Genomic DNA, 26631 nt, shown 5'->3' on the forward strand with positions numbered 1-26631 from the left:
AACACAATACATAGCTGACTATAAGATGCACAAGATCTACAACTAGAGAATGAGGGAGGTAGTCAAAGGTCGAGTCGTTGGAGAGAGCAAAACAAATAGGTACAAAATCCAAGATAAGCTGGCGATTTTTCCGTCGACATCATGGTGCAAGGGGATGATGGTTACAAATTTCGAAATGGGTGATCCCGAGAACAGCCACCTCATAATCACAGTTCCTGTAGAAATTGAAATTCAAGCATCTTCTGTTGAGGATAAAGTATCTCAGATCCCTTCTTTTGTAGTAATTCTTAGAGAACATGGAAGTATTTCTGTCTTGAATTAATGAAGATCGATCAAAGCATAGGAAAAAACACTTCTAAATTAAAAATGTGTCGCTTCATTTATCAAATTGTTTGTGTGTATTATGTTTGATATGTTTCAAGATTAAAATAATAACTAATATATCATATTCATGCTGTGATAATCCTAAGTAAGCATATTTATTTCATAACAAATTGATAGATGTAAATTATATGTTTTGTTTTGTTTTATTTTTTCCCTCGGAATAAGATCTAAATTACTTGAAAGTTACTATTCTTTAAACATCCATAAGCCGAAAATAACGATTGAAATTACTAATTTGATTGTATATATTTTATTCATAAAACGAACTTTTTAAGGGCATTTAAATAAGTATTAGTGTATTTATGATCACCAGAAGTAGACTAATACCCACCATGATCAAAAGAAATAAAAAAAATTGTATTTATCTGTAATTGAAAGGTAAACTTGAGTTAAATAGACACAACAGTTTCACAAATGCCAAACTTTTAAAATACAACATTGTTAAGAGAAATATAAGGCACCTGAAATCTTTGAGGGTCTGACACTTTTTCATAGAGTTGATCTAACTATACGTACCTAAATTAACCAAATTAGATAATTACATGAGTGTAGAATAATTTTTTTAGAGCCGTTTCTGTCGTCATAAAATATGTATTTACATTTATTCAATAAATAAATTAATTGATGGAATTAAACATTGACAAAGGACTTTATATTAATATTTGTTTTACAAGTTAATGAAGTTGGAGCTGTATTCTCATTCTAAATTGAAATGAATGAATATATAGAGTTATAATGTTCATACTCTTTGATAAATATCACTGAAGAACATTATTATTTATTACAAACGTAGTTACATATTTACATGTAATTGTATCATACTAGAAAAACACACTTAAAATTCGTTGAAAGAGCCTATCAGTAACTTTTTATGGTTCTCATACTTGGTTTGATACATTGGAAGTATGAATTCACAGTCCCTTGGTAATCAACTTCGAGAATTCGAGTCCTTTAGATAACTACGTAATGCACCCTGTTTCGTTCACTTTGGGCAAGAAAGAAGGTGTATGATTAGACAAAGACCATCGTTCTATTACAATTTCAGATTTCTCCAACTGTACTGAGCTTTACAGTTTTCCTCCCACTCTCCAAGGACTCGACCTTTGAATAAATAATTATAATTATAATATGAATGTTTCGTTGTTGTCGAAAAAGATTCTGATAACTCTAATTCTATTTCACTTGGATTCTTCAGACTATATCAATCCGGTTAAATAAGGTAATTAACAACGTCTTCATCATAGCAAAAAAAAAAAAATATCTTATTATTGCCTCTCTTGTTACATTAGTATAGTATTAGACCAAAATATATGGATCTAAAAATTGTCTAGATGAGAAGTCCATTTTCTATTTACTTCAAAAAATTCCCAACTCGAAATTCGCAAAGTAAATTGCAAAAAACTTTTCTGCACTAATTTTGCAAAAAAAAATAGTTCATAGCATTTATTGGAATTGGAAATTTTTTCAGAAAATGACAGATATTTCCGTTAAACATCAATTTTTATTTGGCAAATTATATGCAAGCCAATAATCTCCAGAAAAAAATTTCTAAAAACTTTATTCTATTTACTAATCCCATATCCCAGTAGAAGTTCATTTTTTTTACCTGAAATAAACGAAATTGCAATGTTACCGATTTCTTTTTTTGCCCATAACTTTTTTGATTTTGAATAAATTTAGAAAACGTAGTTATTCTTATCGTTTTTGTTTGAAACGCCAATCTCTTTTGATAAATAACTGTAACCTTTATTTAGACTCCATAAGCTGCGAAGAACCGTTTTGGGCATAGCACAATTAATTGACCCCCCTAAAAAAAATTATAATTATAATTAAAAAACGACACCCCCGTTTTAGCACGCCCGAGCTCGAACGTCAAAATTTCAACCACCTAAGTTCAACAGTGTGGGAAAGTATGAAGCTTTCTAGCAGGGGTATTTGACCAAACTTTGTGTCCCTCTGGGTACTATAAAACAGTATAAAATGATCCCCTCAGCTAGAGGCATTGCGTAACTTCAGTACCACTGGTAAGCATTTACTTTCAGCCCCAAATCAAAATTAGTTATTTCGCATGTATGTATAGTAGAGATAAAGAGTTATGCCACCCCGAATAATACTAAACAAGGTAAAGCTGTCCAAATTCACTTTAACCACTCCCCGTCAATTACCCCCCCCCGTCCCCCAAGGTAGGGGCCCTCTACGAAAACTGCTCCCAGTATACTTCCGACAGAGACTAGGATTAGGCCTAAACAAACCATAATGACATGACGAAGTAGGCATATTTTTAAGGCAAGATGCTTTAGCCACTCCACAATTGGGCATTTTAAATAAATTACCTAAACAAATTAACCCCAGAAGGTATAGAAAATTTGCAATTTCCTTTTATCAGCTAAAAGCTCGACCAAGGGTATGAAAAAAACTATAAAGGAACCTATAAATAGATTATGAGTCTATCAGCAATATTAGCTTATCTCTTTATAAATAAATAATTTCACTACCCTAATACCTACCTACCCTTCCGACACATGGACAAAAATTGTGTTTCAATATACTTCTTCTGCTTGAAGAACAATTACCCCCTGAGAATCTGCAACGTAATACAGAATTTTTTTTTATTATTAATATTATTTCGGGATACCTTAAGTTGCCTCCATTTAATAAATGCTTCCCCACTTCTACACTATAGTACTTTTTATAGTACACCCAAAGAAAGAATTATCTAATTTTACTCTCTTATTTATTAACTCTTTCCTTAAGATATTTGGGACCCCTCTCCTTACGTCCCTTAAATATCCTAATTTACTCAAAAACTTATTTTTATTCTACTCCCTCTGAGTACCTAGGTGTCTTAAGGTAGAAAGCGCTGCAATTTTTTTATATCCCGTTCAAGTATCGCCGCCAGGGTTGCTAACCTCCTTGTTGAGGCTCTCACCACTAACCTAAACCTTAGTACAAGCATTAACCTATCATAAAATCGAATTAGTAGATATACTCCAGCGGTTACTAAAGTTGAAGAGTGAACCAAAGAGGAGGCAGGGGTGGGGGCTGCCATTGCTGCAGGCAACCAAGCCCTGAAAGGCAGTTGCACGCTTTTTGTAAAAGATACGAATAGTAGTAAACCTCCCATTGCCCTAGAAACTCCCATAAATCTAACAATCAAATGGCTTGAGTTGACTATAACGTAGATGGTTAAAAGCAATCCAACGTCCCCAATCGATTCAATATAAGAGTTAAGCTCCAGCATTTGAGGAATTCCTATTATTATAGTAACAAACTAAAGGTAAGACCTTAGGCCTAAACTGTTCCAACCTAGGATTAGTTGTACTACATTTCTTCTATAGATTAATAGTAGCATCCTAATAATTAATAACCTCACAAGTACTATAAAGCGCTAGTACTATATAATCTCCTAACCCTCTAATTTCTACACCTAGGTTAAAAGTTCTGACTTTTGCCCTTAATACTCTATCACTGACTCTTTTAAGGACAAAAGGAATATTAATACCCCCCTAATCCAAACCTCCCTAAAATGATTCATAACCCTCGAAAAATTTTATTAAAAATTTTTATTTTACATTAATCACACTACTCCAAACTTTTTATTAACCACTCATATAAAAGACCTAACCCTGAAATGAAAAGGAATAAAGCACAACCTAGGTAACTCTCTATCCTCCCCCGCCCCATCAACCCTTAAAAGGGGAAGAGAATCACTAGTTCTAAGTCAAAGACTAAAAACACCAAAGAGACTAAAAAAAAATGTAAAGAAAATATCTTTCGATGGTTTGCATTAGGATTAAATCCGCATTCAAAAGGTCTTAACTTATCTAGATTAGCCTCCCCCCTTCGTCTTAAGGAATAACCTAATAATATAATTAATAAGGAAACAGTAAAACTTAGACTTAACACCCATAAAAATAAAAAAATTATTACTAGGCTAAGCCTCCTTTACAGCTTCAATGTAATACTCTTTATAAGTTATAGTAATTCGGAAGCTAAAGGGGCTTATTGTCAGTTTTGAAGACTGATAGTTTTATTAACTTAAGCTTCCCAGGCTAAAAGGAGTTCCTTTTTTTTGGCTTGACAAGCTAATATTTTATATAAATTACTAACCTATCAGAGAACTAAAGTTTTCTTTAACTCCCAAAGTTAATATTTTAACAACGTCCACAAAGTGCCAATATCAAGCTGCGGCTTTGAACCCAAAGTGGTGCTTATCCCCAAAGTACCCTGAAGCTATACGTAAGTAGCAAACATCTAAGAAAGTAGCCCCACTATGTAAGCCGTGGAACCCGGTTATTAAAAGAAAGTGGAACCATACACTCTATCCCTAATCCTGAACCTTGCCTCAAAATATTCCACACCTTGTAGGCAAGTAAAATAACCCCTAATAACACAGTGGTTAGTAAACTTAAAGTAGCGCTTTGATGCTCCCCCTTACCAGCCTGTGGTGTCCCCAGGTAACCTTTGCCCCACACCTTAATAAAATGATAATATTTAGTAGGGGAATTTTTCAAGCCCTAAGACCTATTACGCCCATGGAGGGTCATTTCCCCCTACCCCAAACTCCACTCTTAAGACTAACCTCCTGTGAAAATATCCCCAAAAAACCTAAAGAAAAATAAAACTTCTGAGCTAATAAATAAAATCATCCCCCCAAGGCCAATTTGAACCCCTCTTGAGTGGAGCCCTGATAGGTCTCCTCAACTGATATATCTAGTTATCGCTGAACTATGATAAGTAGTTTAAAAAAATAAAGAGGTCAAAATCAAACCTCTCTTTCCATTTAAGAATAGGTCTAATAGTCCTAAAGCCGTAAATCTTCCACCAAAATACCTTATTAAAGGCCATGGGGACTCATCTACTAAGTGAAAAGGATGACGGGTCACATTAGACAAATAGCTTTGAAGAAACTCCACCGATTATTTTCAAAATAACCTTTTAAAAGCTATATAGTATTAACCCTCCCTAACCATTACTAACACATTGAGCAAAGATCCGTCCCCTATTAATTTTAAGTATAAAGGAGGCTTAAAATAAATATAAATAAACTAAGGAGAATAACCCCACAACAGTATAACACCCCATAATTTAACCTTGTCAAGAACCTGAATAACCCATACTTATAAATAAAACCTAGACTGGGGGCCCCACTAAAGACAAAAAGGCTCCACGCCCCTTAGATGTACCTGCTGCATATAGTCCGCTCCAGTATTTTTAGAATCCTTCAACAATGTAATAATAAGAATTATTAGGGAATGGGAGCTCCTCAGTAATAATAACAGGCTTATATTAAACAAAGAGGAATAAAATAATAATTCTTTTTAATATACTTTATGTAGCCTACCCAAACACCTAAATACCAAATTGGCTAAGACTAGTCCCCCAAAACCATACCTCTCCCTCTCATATTTACTATTAAGTGTAAGAGTAAAACTTTTGTAAACTTATTAAATATAATCAACAATCTCACCTCCTATTTACCACTAAATCTAAACTTCATAAATGGAAGGGGAACAACCCCAACTTTAATAGATTCTTCACCAATATTAAAGGGCTCAAATAACAAAAAATGCCCCAAACTAGAAGTAGGGACCTAAACCCTGGATTAAAGAGTACTTTACGGCTCTTAACTCAGATCCCTTTCTTCCTTCTAACCACAACTTCACAATAAATAAAATAGTGTTTAATTCAACCATCCCTCAGAAAAAAAAAACCTGTTTCTCATAAGCCCAATAAATACCCTTGCCCTTGTCAAAATTAACTTATTATGAATTAACCTCTAGTTTTCTACTTATTTTTTCTCCTATCATCTTTTTTACTTAAGACTCTTTTTAGAACCTTTCACAACTCCTTCCCCAACCTCCTCATCTCGCTGCCTCTCATCTCAGTCTTAATTACCTTAATCCCTCTTCATGGCATCCCCTTTAACTGGTCTTCCCCCTTGCTCATGGATGATATTAGGGGCCTGATTATTACTATAACCATTGTTTTAATAATTGCCATCGAAATAGGAGCTTTAACCTCTTTCTACTCAAACTTGCTTTTTTTATTCTCTTTTTTAACTTTTTCCGTCTCTAATATTCTTTCTTTCTATATTGCCCTTGAATTAAATCTTGTCCCAATTTTTTAATTATTCTAGGCTGGGGGTATCAGCCTGAACGAATCTTTGCAAATAAAATAATGATGATATATACCCTAATAGGTTCCTTGCCGGTACTTCTTGTTATTATTGGCAGACCGCATCTATCATATCTTGCCAACGCCTTTATTACCCGATCTGCCTCCCCTCTTCTATAATCCTTTTTTTATGACGTTTGTAGCCTTTCTTGTGAAGTTGTCAATCTTTTCCTTACACTTGTGACTGCCATTTGCACACGTAAAAGCTCCTCTTATGGGCTCTATAATTCTGGACGGAGTGTTACTTAAGTTGGGGGTGGGGGTATGGGCTTATTCGATTCGTTTTTATAAGCTCTTTTTTAAAGCCCTTTTACTAAACTAATAATCGTTTTCTCAACAGTTGTAGCGACTCTCGCAATAATACTTTGCGTGACTCAGATTCATATCAAAATTATTATTGCCTATTCCTCGGTAGGGCACATGTCTATAGACTCTTCTAGAATTTTCTCTCTCTCTTCTTCAGGGTCCTCTAGAGCTATAATTAACTTTGTAGCTCACGGATTTACCTCTTCTCTGATGTTCCTAATCGCAGGTATTTTTTATTTCATCTCAGGAACTCGTCACATCCTTTTGAATAAGCCATAATCACCATTCAGCCTGCATTGGTCATGACATGGTTTTTAGTTTGCCCCCTTAACGCGGGAGGGCCACCCAATATAAACCTAATATCCGATATCCTCTCCACTGTGACTTTAATCAACCTGTTCTTCCCTTTCGCCTTCCCGGTCTCGATAGCATTAATTTTAGGGATACTATTCAATGTTATATTATTTTTAATTGCTTCCCAAGGATATCTTAAAGATAATGTTATTCCAATTAACCTCCCCCACCCCCCTTAGCTGTCACTACTTCAAGGCTGTTCCACCTGTTGGTCTCAGGTAATAACTGTGTTAATTTATATTGTTTCCTAATACCTTTACCTAAAACCTAGGTGCTTGCCTTTCTATATTAAAGGGGCCAATCTTTAAATAGATTACTCAGTAAATAGTTAATTTTACTTTTATTGTTTTACCCAAGGCTAAGTTAAGAGTTTAACTCGCCCCTCCCCGATTAGCTCTCTAAGCTAGGGACTAAGCTTACCATGGCTTTTAGGTAGTTACTACCTCTAATAAACGACCTATTCAGGACTTTACCTTGCTAGCATCAGTTGTTAATTGAGAGTCTAAGTCCCCCATTATAAACACACTATAAATTGGTCAATTCCCTAATTCCTATAATTAGTTCTAAGTAGCTACTTAAGGGAACTTCGCCTATGCCTAGTCGGAAGCTTCCGGAGTAATCTCTTTACCTCGCTAAGTCTTATTTAGATTTCTGAAAGTATTAATCTACCTAGAAAGGGATTTTAACTTTCTCACTCCCCCCTTAAAGAGTGTCCCACTCTTTAACTAATTTTTAAAATATTCAGTACTTTTTAGCTTACTAATAAATACTTTGTTTTATAATATAATACAACCTATAAATATTAATTATATAAAATATTACTTGACTAAGATAATTTTTAAATAAGATTAGACAGCCATACTTTAAAAAAAATTTAAATGTAAAGAGTAAATTATATTAATACAGGTTTCTCGAATTTGAGAGATAATTCTACCATTTGAGTTTAGTTTTCTATTCAGTACGACTAAAAAACTTATCTTTATTACTCGGGGACTACTCTGATTCACTTAGCCCCTTCCATCAAGAGACTGTTCATTAAGAAAACGGATTGATTTAGCGATATCATCCTCAACATCTGAAAGAATATTCAAAATAGCTTCAACTTGGTTTTCAATGTATTTAATTGGATCAGGATTGGAATTTGTTTCAAGACCCTTCAGAGTTGTTAGAATATTCAATACTTAGATACAGATATTGATTTTTTTGAAGGCAAACTATGGCTCACTACAGATAAAGGTAGTAGTTCATTTTCGTTATTTATTTCAAATTTTGGGTTTGAGTCTATGACTAAACTAAAGACAATAGTTTGAGCACCTAAAAAAATGTTTTTAATTATGATTATATTAGAAATCAAAAAATAATTGAATAACCTAAACTTGGTTTCTCAATTAGGAAGTACGTTAATGAAGTATCTTCGGAAATAAAAAGTACACTTGATGGAATATTGTACTCTTTAATTTTTTTAATTTTCGAATTATTTTCTTTATTTTTATTTGATCGGTATCCAGTTCTACAATCGGGAACAGTGCATATGTTATTTTTACCCATTTTTTAACTTGCAATGAGTATCGAAATGAAGCAATGATAAATTAATGACTTAACATTCAATAATATACTATAGCAACTTACAAGAAAATCATTAGCACGTAGCTCTTATGGAATACACAGTCTCATTTTTAGTGTTCAAGTCCGGGAGTAAAAGCTGTCTTTGTGCTGGTATGTACTACACAAGGGTAGCTATAGACGATGATTTTTTAAACTTTTTTGATAGTAATTACTAGTTGATCAGGTGTATTTTTTAGAAAATTATAAAGTTCAAATGCCTATAATAAATAAGTCATTTTAATAAATCAAAAGGAAATTAATGATAGAAATTTACGATTATTCGTCGAAAAACACAAGTGTATTTCAAACTTAACTTTAGTTTGATGGTGTGTTAACGTTTTTTTTTTTTGTGTACAATTTGTAACTCGTCCAAGCAAATTGTATATGTTGCAAATAATGATTCAGATGAATAATCTAGAGTCCTACATGTAATAAAAATAATGGAACAATTGAATATTCTTTAGATTCTCGATATATTCATGGTATAATTTACAACTATTCTGGTGACAATTACTAATTGATAAGATGTATTATGTATCAGACTATAAAACTCAAATGTCCAGTCATATTACTCGTAAATACGTAATATCTTAGTAACTTCAACAGATCACAAGAGAATGATAGCTTCAATGTATAGTTGTTAATTAAAATGATTGATGCTGAAATTAAATAAGATATTATGAGACTTATAACTTGTACAATCTGTTGCTTCTACACGTTATATTTTGAACACAGCACATAAAAAATAATAATGAAAAATGACATGTCAAGTTACCAATGTTACCAACTGGATATTTGGACAAGGAAAAAATAAATAAAAAATCTGATTATTATACAAAATATTCCATCTATAAATGATTCTTTTTCCTCAAGAAAAAAGAAAAAGTAAATGCTCGATTAATATTTGGTTGAAGGAGGAAATTATTTATTATTATTCTAATTATGATGAAGGAACTCCATTACTATTATTTATAGTAAAAGGCTGCTGCGTGGAGGGCCTAGCTGGCGGAGCCCGGCTAGTATTATTATAATAGAATAATTCTGTATAACTATTTTCTGAATAATTTTTCAATTATTTTGACCATCGTCAATATGATGTCACACTCTATCCTTGTCCGAGCAACGCCGAATAACCCTTTGCTAGTAGTATATGATAGTTAGGGATGTGAAACTTGTCCGAATCTTCATAAGCATACATTTAAAAAAAGTATATCTTAGTAATCTGCAAGAAATTTGTAAACTTATTAATTATTTCTCTTTATTTTGAAATATCAAACGTATTAGCAAGTAAGGAGCATTATACTTTGTTATATGATCTTTTCAGTAGATGTGTCGTCTAAAGCATTAATATGATTTTAGGGAGAAATGGTAAGATAAAAAAAGGAAAAGTGTCTAAACGGAAAAAATCTCAAGATTCTTTTAAACTGATATAATATCTATCACTAATATAATATATAATAAGAGAGAAGAAAAATGAATAAACACGAAAGGAGTTCCAAGGGAAGGAATGCTAATCACTCAATTCTCCATTATTGATTACAATATCATTAGACTTGATGGACTATTCATATTGGACAAGACTCTTAGATTGACGGACAAGAATTTGCAAAATACTAGGCAAGAGTAGCGATTTTCACTTTGTCATGATCCAGGATTTGTTAGAAGAAGGGGGGTTGGATGTGGAGCGACAAACCACCGAGAGGATTTGGGCAGGTAGTCAAAGGTCGAGTCCTTGGAGAGTGTGAGGGAAAACTGTAAAGCTCAGTACAGTTGGAGAAATCTGAAATTGCAATAGAATGATGGTCATTGTCCCGTCATACACCTTCTTTCTTGCCAGAGTGAACGAAACAGGCTGCATTACGTATTTATCTAAAGGACTCGAATTCTCGAAGTTGATTACCAAGGAATGTGAATTCATACTTCCAGTGTATCAAGCCAAATATGACAACCATAATAAGTTACTGATAGGCTCTTTCAACGAATTTAAGTGTGTTTTTCTAGTATGATACAATTACATGTAAATATGTAACTACGTTTGTAATAAATAATAATGTTCTTCAGTGATATTTATCAAAGAGTATGAACATTATAACTCTATATATTCATTCATTTCAATTTAGAATGAGAATACAGCTCCAACTTCATTAACTTGTAAAACAAATATTAATATAAAGTCCTTTGTCAATGTTTAATTCCCTCAATTAATTTATTTATTGAATAAATGTAAATACATATTTTATGACGACAGAAACGGCTCTAAAAATATTATTCTACACTCATGTAATTATCTAATTTGGTTAATTTAGGTACGTATAGTTAGATCAACTCTACGGGAAAGTTTCAGACCCTCAAAGATTTCAGGTGCCTTATATTTCTCTTAACAATGTTGTATTTTAAAAGTTTGGCATTTGTGAAACTGTTGTGTCTATTTAACTAAGGTTTACCTTTCAATTACAGATAAATACAATCTTTTTTATTTCTTTTGATCATGGTGGGTATTAGTCTACTTCTGGGGATCATAAATACACTAATACTTATTTTAAATGCCCTTAAAAAGTTCGTTTTATAAATAAAATATATACAATCAAATTAGTAATTTCAATCGTTATTTTCGGCTTATGGATGTTTAAAGAATAGTAACTTTCAAGTAATTTAGATCTTATTCCGAGGGAAAAAATAAAACAAAACAAAACATATAATTTACATCTATCAATTTGTTATAAAATAAATATGCTTACTTAGGATTATCACGGCATGAATATGATATATTAGCTATTATTTTAATCTTGAAACATATCAAACATAATACACACAAACAATTTGATAAATGAAGCGACACATTTTTAATTTAGAAATGTTTTTCATATGCTTAGATCGATCTTCATTAATTCAAGACAGAAATACTTCCATGTTCTCTAAGAATTACTACAAAAGAAGGGATCTGAGATACTTTATCCTCTACAGAAGATGCTTGAATTTCAATTTCTACAGGAACTGTGATTATGAGGGTGGCTGTTCTCGGGATCACCCATTTCGAAATTTGTAGCCATCATCCCCTTGCACTATGATGTCGACGGACAAATCTCCAGCTTATCTTGGATTTTGTAGCTATTTGTTTTGCTCTCTCCAACGACTCGACCTTTGACTACCTCCCCTCATTCTCTAGTTGTAGATCTTGTGCATCTTATAGTCAGTTATGTATTGTGTTTTATATACTTTCAGCTCATGACGTAGGGATTTGTTTTAAATAGATAGTAATGTACCTTTTGTTTTACGTGTTGATATATTTTAATAGTTATGTCTATGTACATTCTTTTAAGTGTAATCTCTTATAGAATATATATTTAGTGTATGATTGTATCCCCAATACAAAGTTCTTCTTATTGGCTTTACTCCGGTCCGTTACTTCCGTCTGTTGGTGGTGTTCGTAGAACACTACATAGTCGGAGACGCTGGAAAGATACTTGGAACTCCAAATTCAGGTCGAAGTCTATCCATCGAGACATTGTCAGTTCTTGATCCAAAGTCCAATTTATAGTAACGATCGTGTCTCTCAATCACCTTAAACGGGCCCAAGAAAGTTCGAGAAAGAGACTCTTTTATGGGCTTTATTTTTAACAAAAATGAATTCAGTTTTTTTAATTGTTTGTGAATTACTTATTTATTAAAGTGTCTCGGAGGAACATGTGTTATTTTCTCCATTATTGTAAAGAAACTTTCGACGTCGAGGTTGCCAGAAGTAAAGGTGGACGCATTAAAGAATTTAAAGGCTGTGGATCCCGATTTTTGGTACAAAGGGGTCGTCCAATTTTGGGTGCAAATTTTGTATATAATTTCAGATTTAGAATAGAAATTTTCAATAAAAAGTTATTCCGAGATGAACCATGCTTCATTACAGAACTATTGAAGACTCAAGAAATCAAAACGAAAATATAATGATGTCTGTGATAAGAAAAGTTTCATTGAAACTTATTCAGCTCACAGAGCTAAACCCCTTATTGAGACGAAAGGTCCTCCTTGCAAAACCACGCAACTTAGATGGTGAGAATTTCAATTTTAAACTTGATGAAATCAACGAATTGTCGAAGAAAGGAATCGTACGATCGTCGTGTTCTAATTCTCCTACATTTATTATGTCAAAAAATCTATCTCTTTGAAATGAAGGGAACGTAATGTAAGTTTCTTTTGAGAATTAACTAATTTTACATTTGAAAAATATTAGAACAAATAGATGTATGATGCTTTTTGAATTTATTCAAAAAAATATTTGTAATTTATATATTTTTAAATCAAATAATTTGTACTTGTTAGTTACCATACTGTTGTTATACATATTAACATATATAGTTCATAGTTTAATGATAATATAACGGAACTTTATCAACTCAACATAACCTGTTACGTTATTTATTTGATTTTTTTTGTGTAATAATTTACCTTTATTGTTAATAACTGACTAAAATAGACTAATTTGAAAAAAAAAAAAAATGTTAAACCAAAGAATATTATAAGAAATTCTCCGAAATAATAAAAAATATCATAAGACGCATCTTGAATTATTATAAATTTATGTCCTTCTTTTTTGTTTCCTATGTAACAGAAAATTTACGATGCTATAATTAAAGAATAAGAAAAAGGAACTTACAACTAATTTATAAAAATAATGAGATAGTTATAACTATTAAACGTTAATTAACTTTTGAATTATGAGTTAAAAAAGGTTTAAAGTCATCTGAAAAATCTAAAGATTGGCAAGTATCAAATCTGATCTGGTCATAGATACTTCTATATAAAGAAACTCTCATTTAAAGCAAATATTGAAATATCCCCTATATAGTTTTGACCAAAAAATAAAGAAAGATCATCATGCCACATATTCACAGGTTCACACATCAAGCATTGGCTTGCATCATTGGATTCCTTCTTGTTGACATTGGACAAGGTATTTTTTTTTACTTCCCTATCAATATATCAAGTATTTAGACAAATGATTTAACTTTGCATCTCAGCGTCCTCATCGATATGTCAGCTATCAAAAGATGAAGGTTCATGTGGGGAGAACTTAACAAAGTACTTTTTTAATAAGGACGTTGGAACCTGTGAACAGTTCACATATGGAGGTTGTCAAGGGAATGATAATAAGTTTGATAGTTTAGAAGAATGTAGCAAAGCCTGTCTTGGGGAGGAGAGTCCATCCAAAAAATTTGTAACTAGATCTGGATATTTAATATATTGTATTCAATTCAATTTATTTTTTCAGGGCTTGCCTTCATTCGGTGGTGGACATTCTTCCTTTGGAAATAATGCTCATTCGGTAATTAACAAATTTATATTTATTTATTTAAAAGAAGCCTCCGTTCATATGGCTCTACATAACTAACAAACAATTAAAGATTTGAATATGTTTGTAAAATATTCCTTAAACTCAAAGACAGGGCCCAAATCTGTCAATTTTAATTGTTTAATGAAGAATACTAGCTATGTGCATACATAAGTACTCTAAACCCCCTCTAAAAGAAATACTTTTTTTTTGAAATTATAAGACACCATTACTAAAAAGTATCTCACTGTTCACTCATGAAGGATCTTAAAGGAACTTTTTATGAGTTCGGATCTATCATGAAACCAGACGTAATCGAACTAGAAAAAAGTTCAGTCCAATAAGTACAACTCTCTCATATGTTCCTGAATCTGAGTCAAGTCTGTGACTTTATTTTTCCAATCAAGCCTGAGCTCATAAAAAGAAATGACACAAAACTGGACTTAAACACGTGTCCAAGTCAGAACTTGAGTCATTTAAAAAAAAGAAATAAATAAAACACTGTAAATTGAAAGATAAGATCAGTAACTTTCCCCCCCACTAAACGTACATGATTTATCTTCTGTTGCAAGTCAATCATTGTAGTGACAACGAAGATATTTACAATGTAGACTCAAGAAAATGTGCAGAGCTCAATTTCAAACGATACCATATAAAAAAACTTGTTTAGAATATGATTCTCATGTGAGTCAACATTTAACCCCAACCACACCTCGTAATATGTTCAAATATATATTTTGAATAATATTTTTGGGTTAAAAGAGGGCTTCTAAAACTGTAAGAGCGTGGAGCAACTAAAAAGGGAAGAGGAGGGACTCTAAATTTTGACAGTATTTTATTATCAAATGCTAATTGAAGAGGGTGCAAGTCAAAAGATCTAATAAACAGTAAAACTGTCCTCATATCCATGTAAAGCTATATGACAACCCACTTTTTTCACTATTTTTATAAGTATAACTAAAGCCTCGACATAGAGTTTTACTTAAACTCTTCGTAATGTGAATAAGTTCAATGAATAGTAAAGAGAACTAGGGATCCAATTGTACAACAGGATTTAGAGCAATATGCACACTCTATGCCATACATGCAATACTTGCCGTGTATCAAGATTAGTAAAAATGAACAATTGCATACGGTTCATAGACATTTGCTCACTATTTAGATATTAGGCAAATACATTATTTTTACTTAAATATATTTTTCCTTTCTTTACAGAGCATTGGTAGCGTTGGCGTAAGTATAAAAATATTAACCATAAGATATTGAAAATATCATCAAATTATCCATATATTTAGGGCTACGGCAAAAAAGTTTATGGTAGCTATGGAGTAAGTGATATTTAAATGAGTAGTACATATATTATAAGAACAGGTCAATTAAATCCAAGTAACTTAAAAACACAAACCTCCTTTATAAAAACCTAATATAAGTTAACACATCAAGAAATATAGGCTGATCCTTCATTAAATTAACTTTTATATTTATATTTAAGTGTGAACAGATATATAGCCATTAAACATTACATAAAGGCAGCTAGTAACATCCATGAGATTAAAGCTAACAAGTATGATCAACTTCTTTTTTTGAACTAAATTATCATTTCAGAAGGCAATTATTAATTTTTTTTTTTTTAAATATGAAGAGGTTATTTAAACACAAATGTTTCTTGTTTGTAGAAGGAAAAATGCCATGACGTGCTCCAAAAAAGATATATTTTAAAAATTATATCCCGGGAGTTATAAATGTATTATGGCATTTCACTCCTATAAACTAAAAACATTTCAAGTCACAAAACTTGTTCATTTTGAGAAGGAGAATGGTTAAGGCTTGAATATAATAATATAAAGCTCTAATCAAAACCTGTTTCAAAATTACCGCATTCTGACATGTAACGATTACATGGAGTCAGTATTTAATAATAAACAAGCAGATCACCCTTGATTGAGTCTAAAAACTTGCATGTTTATAATTAACGAAATTAAAATAGCTATAAGGTTTTGATTACCTTATAGGGTTCATCAGGGTATGGACACCAATATTCTCATGGAGTAAGCTAATAATTAACAATATCTGTAAGTTTAGATTAGTTATTTATAATATTTACTTTTCTTATAGGCTGCGTCGGGATATGGAAAACAATATTCACATGGGGTAAGCTTATAATTAACAATCCCTATAAATATAAAAATGGTAATTGTGATATTTGCATTTATTATAGGGAGCTTCAGGATTTGGACACCAATATTCGCATGGAGTAAGTTTATTACTAAACATCTCTTACAGTATATAAATGCTATTTGTAATCTTTGCTTGTCTTATAGGGTGCAGCAGGATATGGAAAACAATATTCACATGGAGTAAGTTTATAACTAACAATCCCTCTTCCTAAGGAATCGGTTAACTGGGATCTTTGACTTGCTTATAGGGTGCGTCGGGATATGGACACCAATATTCTCATGGAGTAAGCTTATGATTAAGAATCCCAATAAAGGAATCATTATTAATTGGAAGATTTACTTTCATTATAGGGTGCATCAGGATATGGACAGCAACTTTCTCATGGAGTAAGCCTATAATTTGCAATCCCTACAAATAAAGAATTGGTAATTTATATATTTTCTTTTCTTGAAGGGTTCATCGGGATATGGAAAACAATATTCTCATGGTGTAAGATAATTTATAATAATCTTTTTAATGATATAATTAGTAATTGGAATCTTTGCTTTCTTTAAAGGGTGCGTTAGGATATGGACAGCAATTTTCTCATGGAGTAAGCCTATCATTTGCAATCCCTACAAATAAAGAATTGGTAATTCATATATTTTCTTTTCTTAAAGGGTTCATTGGGATATGGAAAACAATATTCTCATGGTGTAAGATAATTTATAATAATCATTTTAATGATATAATTAGTAATTGGAATCTTTGCTTTCTTTAAAGGGTGCGTTAGGATATGGACACCAATATTCTCATGGAGTAAGCTTATAATTAACAATCATTTTTGTTATATAATTGGTAATTGGAATCTTTTGCTTTCCTTATAGGGTGCGTCAGGATATGGACACCAATATTCTCATGGAGTAATTTATAATTAACGAGCTTTTTAATTAGTTAATTGGGATCTTTTGCTTTACTTATAGGGTGCAGCAGGACACGGACACCAATATTCTACTGGAGTAAGCTTATAATTAAGAATCCCGATTAAGGAATAATTATTCATTGGAATATTTACTTTCTTTGTAGGGTGCTTCAGGATATGGACACCAATATTCGCATGGAGTAAGTTTATTACTAACAATCTCTTGATGTATTTATATATGTAATTTGAAATCTTTGCTTGTCCTATAGGGTGTGGCAGGATATGGGCAACAATATTCTCATGGCGTAAGTTTATCAGTAACAATCTCTTTACATACGGAATATCAATTTGGGATATGCACTTTTCTTGTAGGGTGCGTTAGGGTATGGACATCAATATTCTCATGGAGTAAGCTTATAATAAACAATCCCAATAAATAAGTAATTGGTAATCGTGATATTTGCTTTCCTTAAAGGGTGCGTCAGGATATGGGCATCAATATTCTCATGGAGTAAGAAAATAATTTACAATCTTTTCAATAATGTAATTGGTAATTGGAATCTTTGCCTTCCTTATAGGGGGCGTTAGGATATGGACACCAATATTCTAATGGAGTAAGTTTATTATTAACTATCTACATATATAGAGTGTCCAACTTGTCTCTTTTCCCGGATATGTCTCTTTTTATATCATGCACGGAATCTTTTTTCGATAAATTTGTTGATTTTTCGATTTTCTAAAGGAGAAATGGTGCATTCAAAAAAAAAAAAAATCAACCTAATTAGAAAAATTAATTTTTATTGAAATAAAAGAAATTCAAAATAATTAATTTATATAACAGAAAATCCAAAATATCTTTAGTAAAAAAATAACTTTATTTATAAATTGTTAAATTGTAAAATTTTAAGCCCTTCAAAAAAATGGTGTTTGTAATCCTTCCTTTCAATTTAGGCTGCCTTGGGATATGGACACCAATATTCTCATGGAGTAAGATCACAATTAAATATCAATTCAATTTACGTATCTAACCATTCTTTACCATTCAATAGAGCTATGGCGATTACTATCCCTACGGAGTAAGAACCAAAATATTACCTCAACTAAATGCAAACTAATTATACTTAAACCCTTTCAGTATTATGGTGGTTATCAATCAGTTTACCCCTCTCATGTATGTATTTGTATGTTTGCTGTATACAAAGGGTTTTATTCCTTCTTTTTTTAAATAGAACTATGGCTATTACGGACATCCCTATGGAGTAAGTTTTGAGGAATACATTTTATGAACTGATGTTTTTGAGTATATTATTGATTCATCATAGGAGGTTTATGGATATGGTGGTTATCCTTATGTGGTAATTCGCTCCATATTTATTTCCTAATTGTTCATATATTTATATTTGTTTCTTTATAGAGTTTTGGTGGATATCAAGGAGCCTATCCTCATTCTGTAAGTCATCAAGTACCACACATTGATTAAGACATTTCTAAATTATTTCTGCTTATATGAACAGTATTATGGTGGATTTGCAAATGGAGTAAGTTTGTCGAAAAATCTTTTGACTGACACGCCAAACTAACAACTATTTTTTTTATAAATTACATTTTAGCAATTCGCCGGATATCATCCATATGACGTAAGTGTTCAAAATATAAGTACTTATTCGTATGCAAGAGCTTCGGAAACTGTGTTGTTGACACCATATTTACGCAGCTTTTTATTGTTAGTGGGGGTAGGGCGTCAAAAATCCACTGTCTGGATACATGAAAACTTATTTTTAGCCTTTGATTTTTTTGGACTTTCCAGGTTTTGCTTTTAAACAATCAGGTCCCGTTTTTTTCTTCAAAAATTAGAGATTTTGTGATAACCAAAGCGTTTTAGTTTTTGTAAAAAAAAATAAACACTCGCCAGTGATCCACAAGGCAATATTTTAAAAGATTTTCATAAGCAAAGATAGAGATAAGTTATGTCCGAATGATAGTTCCACCTTTAGTTGTGTCGGTCCTTATATATTTGGTCCAGTTCAGTCTTATGACCAGTCCAATTGATTCTTTGGACCTTTTTTTCAGACTGTAGTGGAATTGATTTAAAAAATAAAGAAATAACGATGAGTGACGTCATGAATGACCGAGCTTTATCAGTTTTTAGAACTGAACTGGACGAGACTCCAATTTTCAGTCCGTAATAAGAACTGACACAACACTAGTACCAACAAAATACGATAAGAGTTGGAAAGGAGTTGGATATAAGATTTGAACCTTTTAAAAAAATATCCTCTTTCAGTACTATGGTGGCTATCAGTATGATTATCCCTATGATGTGAGTAAATAGTTGTATTGAAAGAATAAATCAGTGCTTCAACGCTTGTGAACTCTTTTCCCCCCTTATTTGTCTGATAATTATTTACCTTTACTTTTTTTAGGCCTACTATAGCCAGCCCATCCTTGTAAGTATTTTATTTGCAACAACCCAAAAATAATTATTTATCAAATCCAATTTCAGCCTTACTACGACTATCAATTCGACCATCCCTACTCTGTAAGCATTCATATTAATTGTCTACATCTACATATATTTATAAAAATCCATCTTTTCACAGCATTATGGGGGCTATCAATATGGTCATCAGTTTGGTGTATGTTAATCACTCCATTATAAAATGCCTTTCTTACTTTACTTATCATTTTAGCATCATGGCGGTCTTCAATACGGAGGATATCCTTATGGAGTAAGATTTTTCAATTCATAATATGTATGTACTGAACGCAAATTTTTTAACACATTTCTTATTTTACTTGTAGAATTACTATGGCCACCCCTATGGAGTAAGTTAATCTAGCAGGACGTTCATACATGAACTTTGGAAGGGACCAGTTGATTAATTATTTATATTTTAGAACTCTGCCATTATTATCTTCAAATCGCAACAATCATCCTTTTCAATACGAAGAAGTTGTGTAGACCACAAATGATTTCTGTTTTTATAAAGAGTAATACCATGAAAAAATAATTGACATGCTCCTAGAATGTAGTTATGAAAAATTATGTTTTATGTGGCATTTCTTATCTTTTAAACAAGAAGTATTTGGTGTCACAAAACCAATTCTTTTGACAAAAATAATTGCTCAAGTTTGGAGATCATAAATTGCAGAGTTCTGGTAAATAAGCTGTCCAATAATATGTTCCAAAGTAGATGTTGTCACGGTGTTAGATATGCAAATTTACTTTTAAGTGGCTTATTTACCATATTAAATGTTGCTGTGTTTAGGTAAACTATGGCTATCAATATGCACATCCCTTTGCAGTAAGTCTTAATTTCTATACTTAAATGAACCGTCATATATGATGAACAATGATTGCTGATTTCAGTACTATGGCGGATATCCATACAGTCATCATCCCTATGGAGTATGTCCTATTGTGTAGAAACAATGATATTTTTTTTCTAAAAAGTATTTGCGCTTTTAATAATGACAAACATGGGAAAAGAAATACATATAGAAGACAAAGGGATTTCGATTGTGCAGTTCAATATATTAAGGCTGTAATACATTGAGATACGAGTGCACCAAAATAAGAAATTTTATTAAAATAGAAGCGGCTTAGAGTTGGCTACGAAATTCGAGAGCCACTTTGATTTTAAATATTTGTTTGATTCCTATAGCAGAATTTTTTTCCTTCACCTACGAGCTCGGTGATACATGAACGAATAAAAGTCGTATGCTAAAGAATTATTTGTATCTGGGTACATCAAGGTCAGGGGCGTACGCAAGATTATATATATATGTATGTTTTTTTTTTGGCTTGGTTAAAATTAATTTTTTTTGGAAAAAAATTCAAAAATCCAGAGCTGTTAACAAGAAATTTTTAGATTCAATTTTAAAGATAAAATGTTTTGAAAAAAAGTTGAAAGAATGAAATTTTTGTAAAATGTAAATTTTTTTTTGCAAGAAAAACAATCAAATATGCTATCTAATACCCTTTATGTCCACTGATATCCACGCTTAATCATTGCTTCTATGTAGTATTTCTTTTTCTTTGGACATGACTTTTTAATAGACTATAGCTGTAGTTTAAAAAATCCAATTTCTAAACTCAAAACTGTTCACCATAAGGAGATCAATAGATAATCTTTGGTGTATGAACTAAATTCTCCATATATTTCGGATTAGAAATGTCAGACAAAAAAAGTTTGCAACTCTCTTCGTCATAAGCGAAAGAAAATATATATATTTTTTTGCAAATTCATTTTTATCATTTAATACTCTATTCTATAAGTTTTCAATGAAGTATCATTTTTCACGCAAATTCATTTAACACTGTGTAGGCATATGGCGGAAACCATTACGGATACCCCTATGGAGTACGTTGGGTTTATTTTATGAATCCAATCATTATGCACATTAATTTTTTTGTACATTTTAGCTACAAGCAGGATACGGTTATGGATATCCCTATGAGGTAAGAACCCCATAACATATATTCATGAGCGGTAATATTATCTTTAATCAAATTTGTAATAGAGTCAATATGGATATGGCTACGCTTCCCCTCTTGGAGTAAGTTGAAAATCTGTATGAACTAATACATACGAAAGAACTAAACATAAATTATTATCTTTTTAGAGCTATGGCAAAAATAGTGCCTACGGAGTAAGAAAATATAAATTTAATTCATAAGGATGGTATTTTTGTAGAGTGTGAGAAGAATGTGGGAGTGAGACTTATTGCATGACAAGTCCCTGTTTAACATCAGCTTTATACATTTAAATTAGGATTAGTACAGGGACTATTTGGTTATTTATTCATTTTTAAAACAGTTCAGACCAAATATAGGTGAAATTTTTTATTTTAGTGAGAGATATAATACTAAGACGATTTATTATATAATGGATAATTAAGAAAAAGATAACAATTGCAAAAACTGTTTTTCCTTTTGGAAAGACAAACTATGTTTTTTCTCTTCAAAAATCCCATCCATGCTAATATATAGGTGGAGTTTGATATTTATACTAGTGAGGGGGGGATAAACTACATTTATTGACATACTTAGTACAAGAGATGGGAAATTGGACTCGATACTTGTGACTCGATTTGATATAAATCGGATTTGAAAGCTAAAACTCCCAACGTGGCTTGTGTTTCGAAAGCCATCTCGTTTTTTGTACTGAATTTGAATAGGACTGATGAAAATATTCAAGGACTTGAGCTTGCGAGCTTGGACCTACAACTAAAGGACATTTTCCTATCTCTATGAATATTTGTTATAAGGATGTGATTATTTTCTAAATTAAGATGATCATAAAAATCATGACTAAGTAGTCTTTGATCGGTCCTAGGACGGATTGCCTAATCAGTCTTTTTTGCACCTTTCATCTTTTTTATGTATCGGTCCAATCTTTTCTACCATTCAAAGGTCCAAGGGACTGATACGTCGATCTTTCAGTTCTAGTTATCTTTATATCTATTTTTCACCAATAGCTACAATTGAGTAATATAAAAATAAAGAAAATAATAAAGGATTGCTAGAATATATATAATAATAAGTTCTAACGCACCTCCTACTTCAGGTATCCTGTTATATACGGAAACTTTGAGACACCATATCTGCTGGCAGAGATCACGATTAGCTATGGTGCTCCTTGATGGCTGTTAGATTTTTCAAAATAGGGAGGAAGAATTAATAAAACCCTTCCTATTTTGCTCTTATGAACATAAACTTATTTTTATTACTAGCAGTCACTGCAATTTAGCTAACATTCACGCGCCTAATAATATATGTATATAATACATCTTGAGAATCAGGAAGAGCCTCGCCTCAAGCCCTCCTACAAACTCCTCCTATTGACTAATGCCTATACATTGAATATTTTAAAACTAATTTTTTATTCTCAAACAATTAGAAACTCTCCAAAAGTCTCTACGGCGGTCTTTATGGGGTAAGTGAATAACAATAACCTTTACTGATTCATAAGGTTTTTATATCTAAAACATTATTTTCTCTTTCAGAAAAAACAAGCTGAATTAGTAAGTTACAATTTTTTTTTTATATATTCATACCCATGTTTGTTCAATTATCGGTCAAGCGGTTCTTGCAGTTCAGGTTCTTGAACTATTAGAACCGGAACCTACAAAGTCGAACCGAGACCACAATATATTGCTTATCGGTATTGGTTCTAGATTATAGATTCAGGTCCACTACTAAGCTTGTCGGGGCCCCTATAATATGATAACTATAATATTTCTTAAGCGAGGGGTTCCCAAACTTTAATATGCCAAGACCACCCTACACTAATACTTTTTTAGCTGAGGCCCCTTTTCATACGAAACATGTGTACTATGTATGTGTAGACTGTAAACAATCCTCTATTTATATATGTGTCCATTTAAAAAAAAAATCTTTATATAATATAAAAAATATTTCATTTTCCTTTCAGTCCAATAAGCTTTATGACAACTCAGTAAGTTCTTGAACGTCATTTTTATGAAATCAATCATAACCATTCTATTTTTCAAGTTTAATAATGACAACTACCGTCTTTCTGTACAGGTTTGTTTATTTCTTCTTCTAATTTTTATTGCAAATTCATTCAAAGGGACGCACAATCTGGCCTTATTTCCATGTTTAAAGCATATCTTAATAGTGGATTGTTTAAAACATACATATTTAATTAAGACAAACTAAATGTAATTAATATATTTTTCTAGTCTGGGAATTCCAGGTTGATGTTCCCTTTCGTCATCGTATGTTGATTGATTTAAGACTAGAGTAAATACTCAATTACCATTATCCTTCGAAAACTATCATAATATTGGTTTCTAAAAATAAAGAGCTTCATCTTTAAACAAATGTGTTGTCTTAATATAAATTCCAGATTATTGCTCCAGGCTCGTGCATATCCCACTTCCATATAAGTTTATTTGATCCATGAACAATTAGTATTATATTTTCATTTGACGGTATATTAATAGTTGTTAATAGGTAATTTAATTGAGTATTTAACCTAATCGATTTTCTCATACTTTGTATCCATCACAAATAATGTATTATACCTATTATCTACTTCTAGAACATAGTCAATCATGCACAACAGAATGATTTGAACATCGGAGAAAATATCAATACATATGACGCAGGAACTAACCAATACAATCTTGATACTGCAGAAAAGTTTGGTGCCCAACCACCAAAGTACACAAACGAAGCTCGTAAAGGCAATACTGAGGAAATAAACGAAGTGGCATCCTCTAAGGTCGATGGTGGTGTTGAGTCAGAGGACGAGGTGGGTGTTTTTTTTGTTTCCTTTTGGAAATAGCATTCAATGACTCGTTCTTAAAGTATTTTTTTATACTGCGAGGGAGGGTAGGGTTTTTTGGCACAAAAATATCACTTTTTGTTATAAAAAAAATGAAGTAGTATACTAATTGAATCATATTACACAATGTTATGAGGTGGTGCACAGCCTCAAAAGTTTTCAAAATTGCATAACTTGAGGAAAAAGTAACATTTTACCATAAAAAACGTTAAAATAGGCCAAATGCACGTTATACAGGGAAGAACGATATTTTTGGATAACATGTACCTACATATAAAGTATAATTTAAGTGATTAATCTTTAATTATTGATTATAGGAGTCTGATGCAGAGCACGATGCAGAATGAAGGAAAAATAATGTAATGCTTCACCACCTGTACAAAGAATTATATACCAATGCAAAATAATTAGCCTATAATTTATATTACTTCTATTATAAAGTTGTATTAAAACGACGCTCTTCGTACAATAATTGTTATTTTATTTATTCGATCAGTTCATATCGGTCCAAAACTCGTAAACAAGGACCTGCCTTAAAGCGACATAGCTCAATGAACAATGCCCTTGGCTTAAAAACTCATATATCAGGATAAGGGAGACAAATTCCAGTAATTCCAGCCTATCTATATTGTACATTAGAGGGAAATGTCCAAAAACAAAAATTGAGATAGCAAAAGTTGCGTCTTGACAATAGAAATGAACGTAGATAAATATATTTTGTGGGCACCTCCTATACCCTCCCCCCATTTTGCGCTCAAAGGTTTCCCTATGAGGTAAAAAAAACAAAACTAAAATCAATATAATACAAGTGTGGAAGTTTCGATTTTAAGCGAAAAAAACGTGTTTTCTTTGTTAAGTCTGGGACTTTTCAGTCAACTGTTAATACATTTACCAAAAAAAAAAAAAAAAAAAAACCCTACTTGATATACTATCGCCGGTTGGGCATCCTTTGTAGAACAGTTCAACAAACATTCCAACAGCGGTTGAGCTTCCTAAAAGCTTGCATTAACAAGAACTGCAGGATGATCCCGGCTGATCCTGAAAATAATGCTGCAGCATGATTCAGGCCAAGGATACCAAAGTTGTTTTTCTTCAATCAACAATAATTTATTTCAACAATTTTAAAATGACAAACATTGTTATATAACAAAAATAAAAAGCTTAAACCACTATTGAACATATGTTTTTTTAAAAACAATACTACATATTATATAATGATAACTTGATTATTGTACATAATACATAAGAACTAGCCAAAACTCTGACCATAAGTAAGAGCGAGAACTATGCTAAAGTTAGATCATGGAGTCTAATCGTAGATAAAACAAGGGTTCCCCTTTTGTTTTAAAGTAGGTGGAATAATGTTTTGGAGGAAAATTCTGAGGGACGACTCTTTCGCTCGGACGATCCCAAAAAGATCCTACATCATGCAATTATAGCAATACCCTTTATTCACTTAAAGCAATTAATGACGCCACAAATGCCCCGGTGGAATAAATTGTCAAGGAGTGCGTGAAAGAAAATTTCACCGATCACGATCAAGTGTCATATCTTAATTTTTTCTTAAGATAGTAATAGTATTCAGGGTCTCCTTCAAAATTCTTTGAAACCTAAGTATTGAAGTTTGAACAGTTGTGATTATATGTGAAGGGGATGAATTATATATTTTAGAAATTTATTACGAGACCCAGCATGATCCTATGAATGATGCAAATTATCGTAACTTGTAGGATTCAATCCAGAGTTGAGCTTGAAGCAGAGGAGGGTAAATGATCCTGGAGAAGGGAGTTAGGGGCCTGAACAATTTCCTTATAATTATTGTTCACGAAGATTTAAATTGTGAAAAGAGGACGGGAAGAGAAAGGAGGATGATGAAGTTGATGATTGTCGATGGATGAAGAGGAGTAGGAGCGAGTAGTAATAGACGATGAAGAAGAGGAAGGACGGGATTTACTTGTATTTCCCAAGGTATAAATAATATCACCGGACTGGGATTCTATTTCTTATCACTATAAAAGATTCATCACGACGTCATTTCTAAACCATAAACACCACAAATCATTCGTATCTCCCAGTTATCACTTATCATC

The 26631-nt window shown here is 32.0% G+C and overlaps 1 protein-coding gene and 1 pseudogene across 50 annotated transcripts; one reads left to right on the forward strand and one right to left on the reverse strand.

Annotated features, from left to right (window-relative positions):
- Window positions 1–4489: 4489 nt before the first annotated feature.
- Window positions 4490–5502, reverse strand: LOC139907094 (cytochrome c oxidase subunit 3-like; annotated as a pseudogene).
- Window positions 5503–12172: 6670 nt separating this feature from the next.
- Window positions 12173–25013, forward strand: LOC121127712 (uncharacterized). Of its 50 annotated transcripts, XM_071892556.1 has the most exons (48): window positions 12173–13768; window positions 13836–14032; window positions 14087–14140; window positions 15362–15379; window positions 15442–15474; window positions 16159–16194; window positions 16262–16297; window positions 16365–16400; window positions 16468–16503; window positions 16572–16607; window positions 16675–16710; window positions 16778–16813; window positions 16881–16916; window positions 16984–17019; window positions 17087–17122; window positions 17191–17226; window positions 17287–17322; window positions 17390–17425; window positions 17495–17530; window positions 17598–17633; window positions 17701–17736; window positions 17804–17839; window positions 18177–18212; window positions 18275–18301; window positions 18361–18396; window positions 18455–18484; window positions 18548–18580; window positions 18640–18675; window positions 18740–18763; window positions 18836–18862; window positions 19510–19545; window positions 19649–19672; window positions 19729–19764; window positions 19826–19861; window positions 19916–19954; window positions 20028–20051; window positions 20495–20530; window positions 20596–20634; window positions 21554–21589; window positions 21652–21687; window positions 21750–21785; window positions 21852–21878; window positions 23129–23164; window positions 23235–23252; window positions 23663–23686; window positions 23743–23775; window positions 24296–24508; window positions 24859–25013. In XM_071892556.1, the coding sequence occupies exons 1-48, from the start codon at window positions 13693–13695 to the stop codon at window positions 24886–24888; spliced, it is 1998 nt and encodes a 665-aa protein (XP_071748657.1). In that variant the 5' UTR covers window positions 12173–13692; the 3' UTR covers window positions 24889–25013. The 50 variants fall into 50 exon arrangements, with proteins under 50 accessions (XP_071748657.1, XP_071748658.1, XP_071748663.1 ...); XM_071892557.1 differs by lacking the exon at window positions 23743–23775; XM_071892562.1 differs by lacking the exon at window positions 20596–20634.
- The last annotated feature ends 1618 nt before the right edge of the window (window positions 25014–26631 follow it).

The sequence above is a fragment of the Lepeophtheirus salmonis genome, chromosome 13 (genome assembly GCF_016086655.4).
Source record: "Lepeophtheirus salmonis chromosome 13, UVic_Lsal_1.4, whole genome shotgun sequence".
Lineage (NCBI taxonomy): Eukaryota > Metazoa > Arthropoda > Copepoda > Siphonostomatoida > Caligidae > Lepeophtheirus > Lepeophtheirus salmonis.

Bases quoted from the DNA above. Each gene is read 5' to 3' on its own strand.
- LOC121127712 (XM_071892556.1), top strand. From the start codon at position 13,693: ATGCCACATATTCACAGGTTCACACATCAAGCATTGGCTTGCATCATT. The intron at 16,814-16,880 runs GTAAGATAATTT...CTTTCTTTAAAG, and splicing joins GAAAACAATATTCTCATGGT to GGTGCGTTAGGATATGGACA. The intron at 16,917-16,983 runs GTAAGCCTATCA...CTTTTCTTAAAG, and splicing joins GACAGCAATTTTCTCATGGA to GGTTCATTGGGATATGGAAA.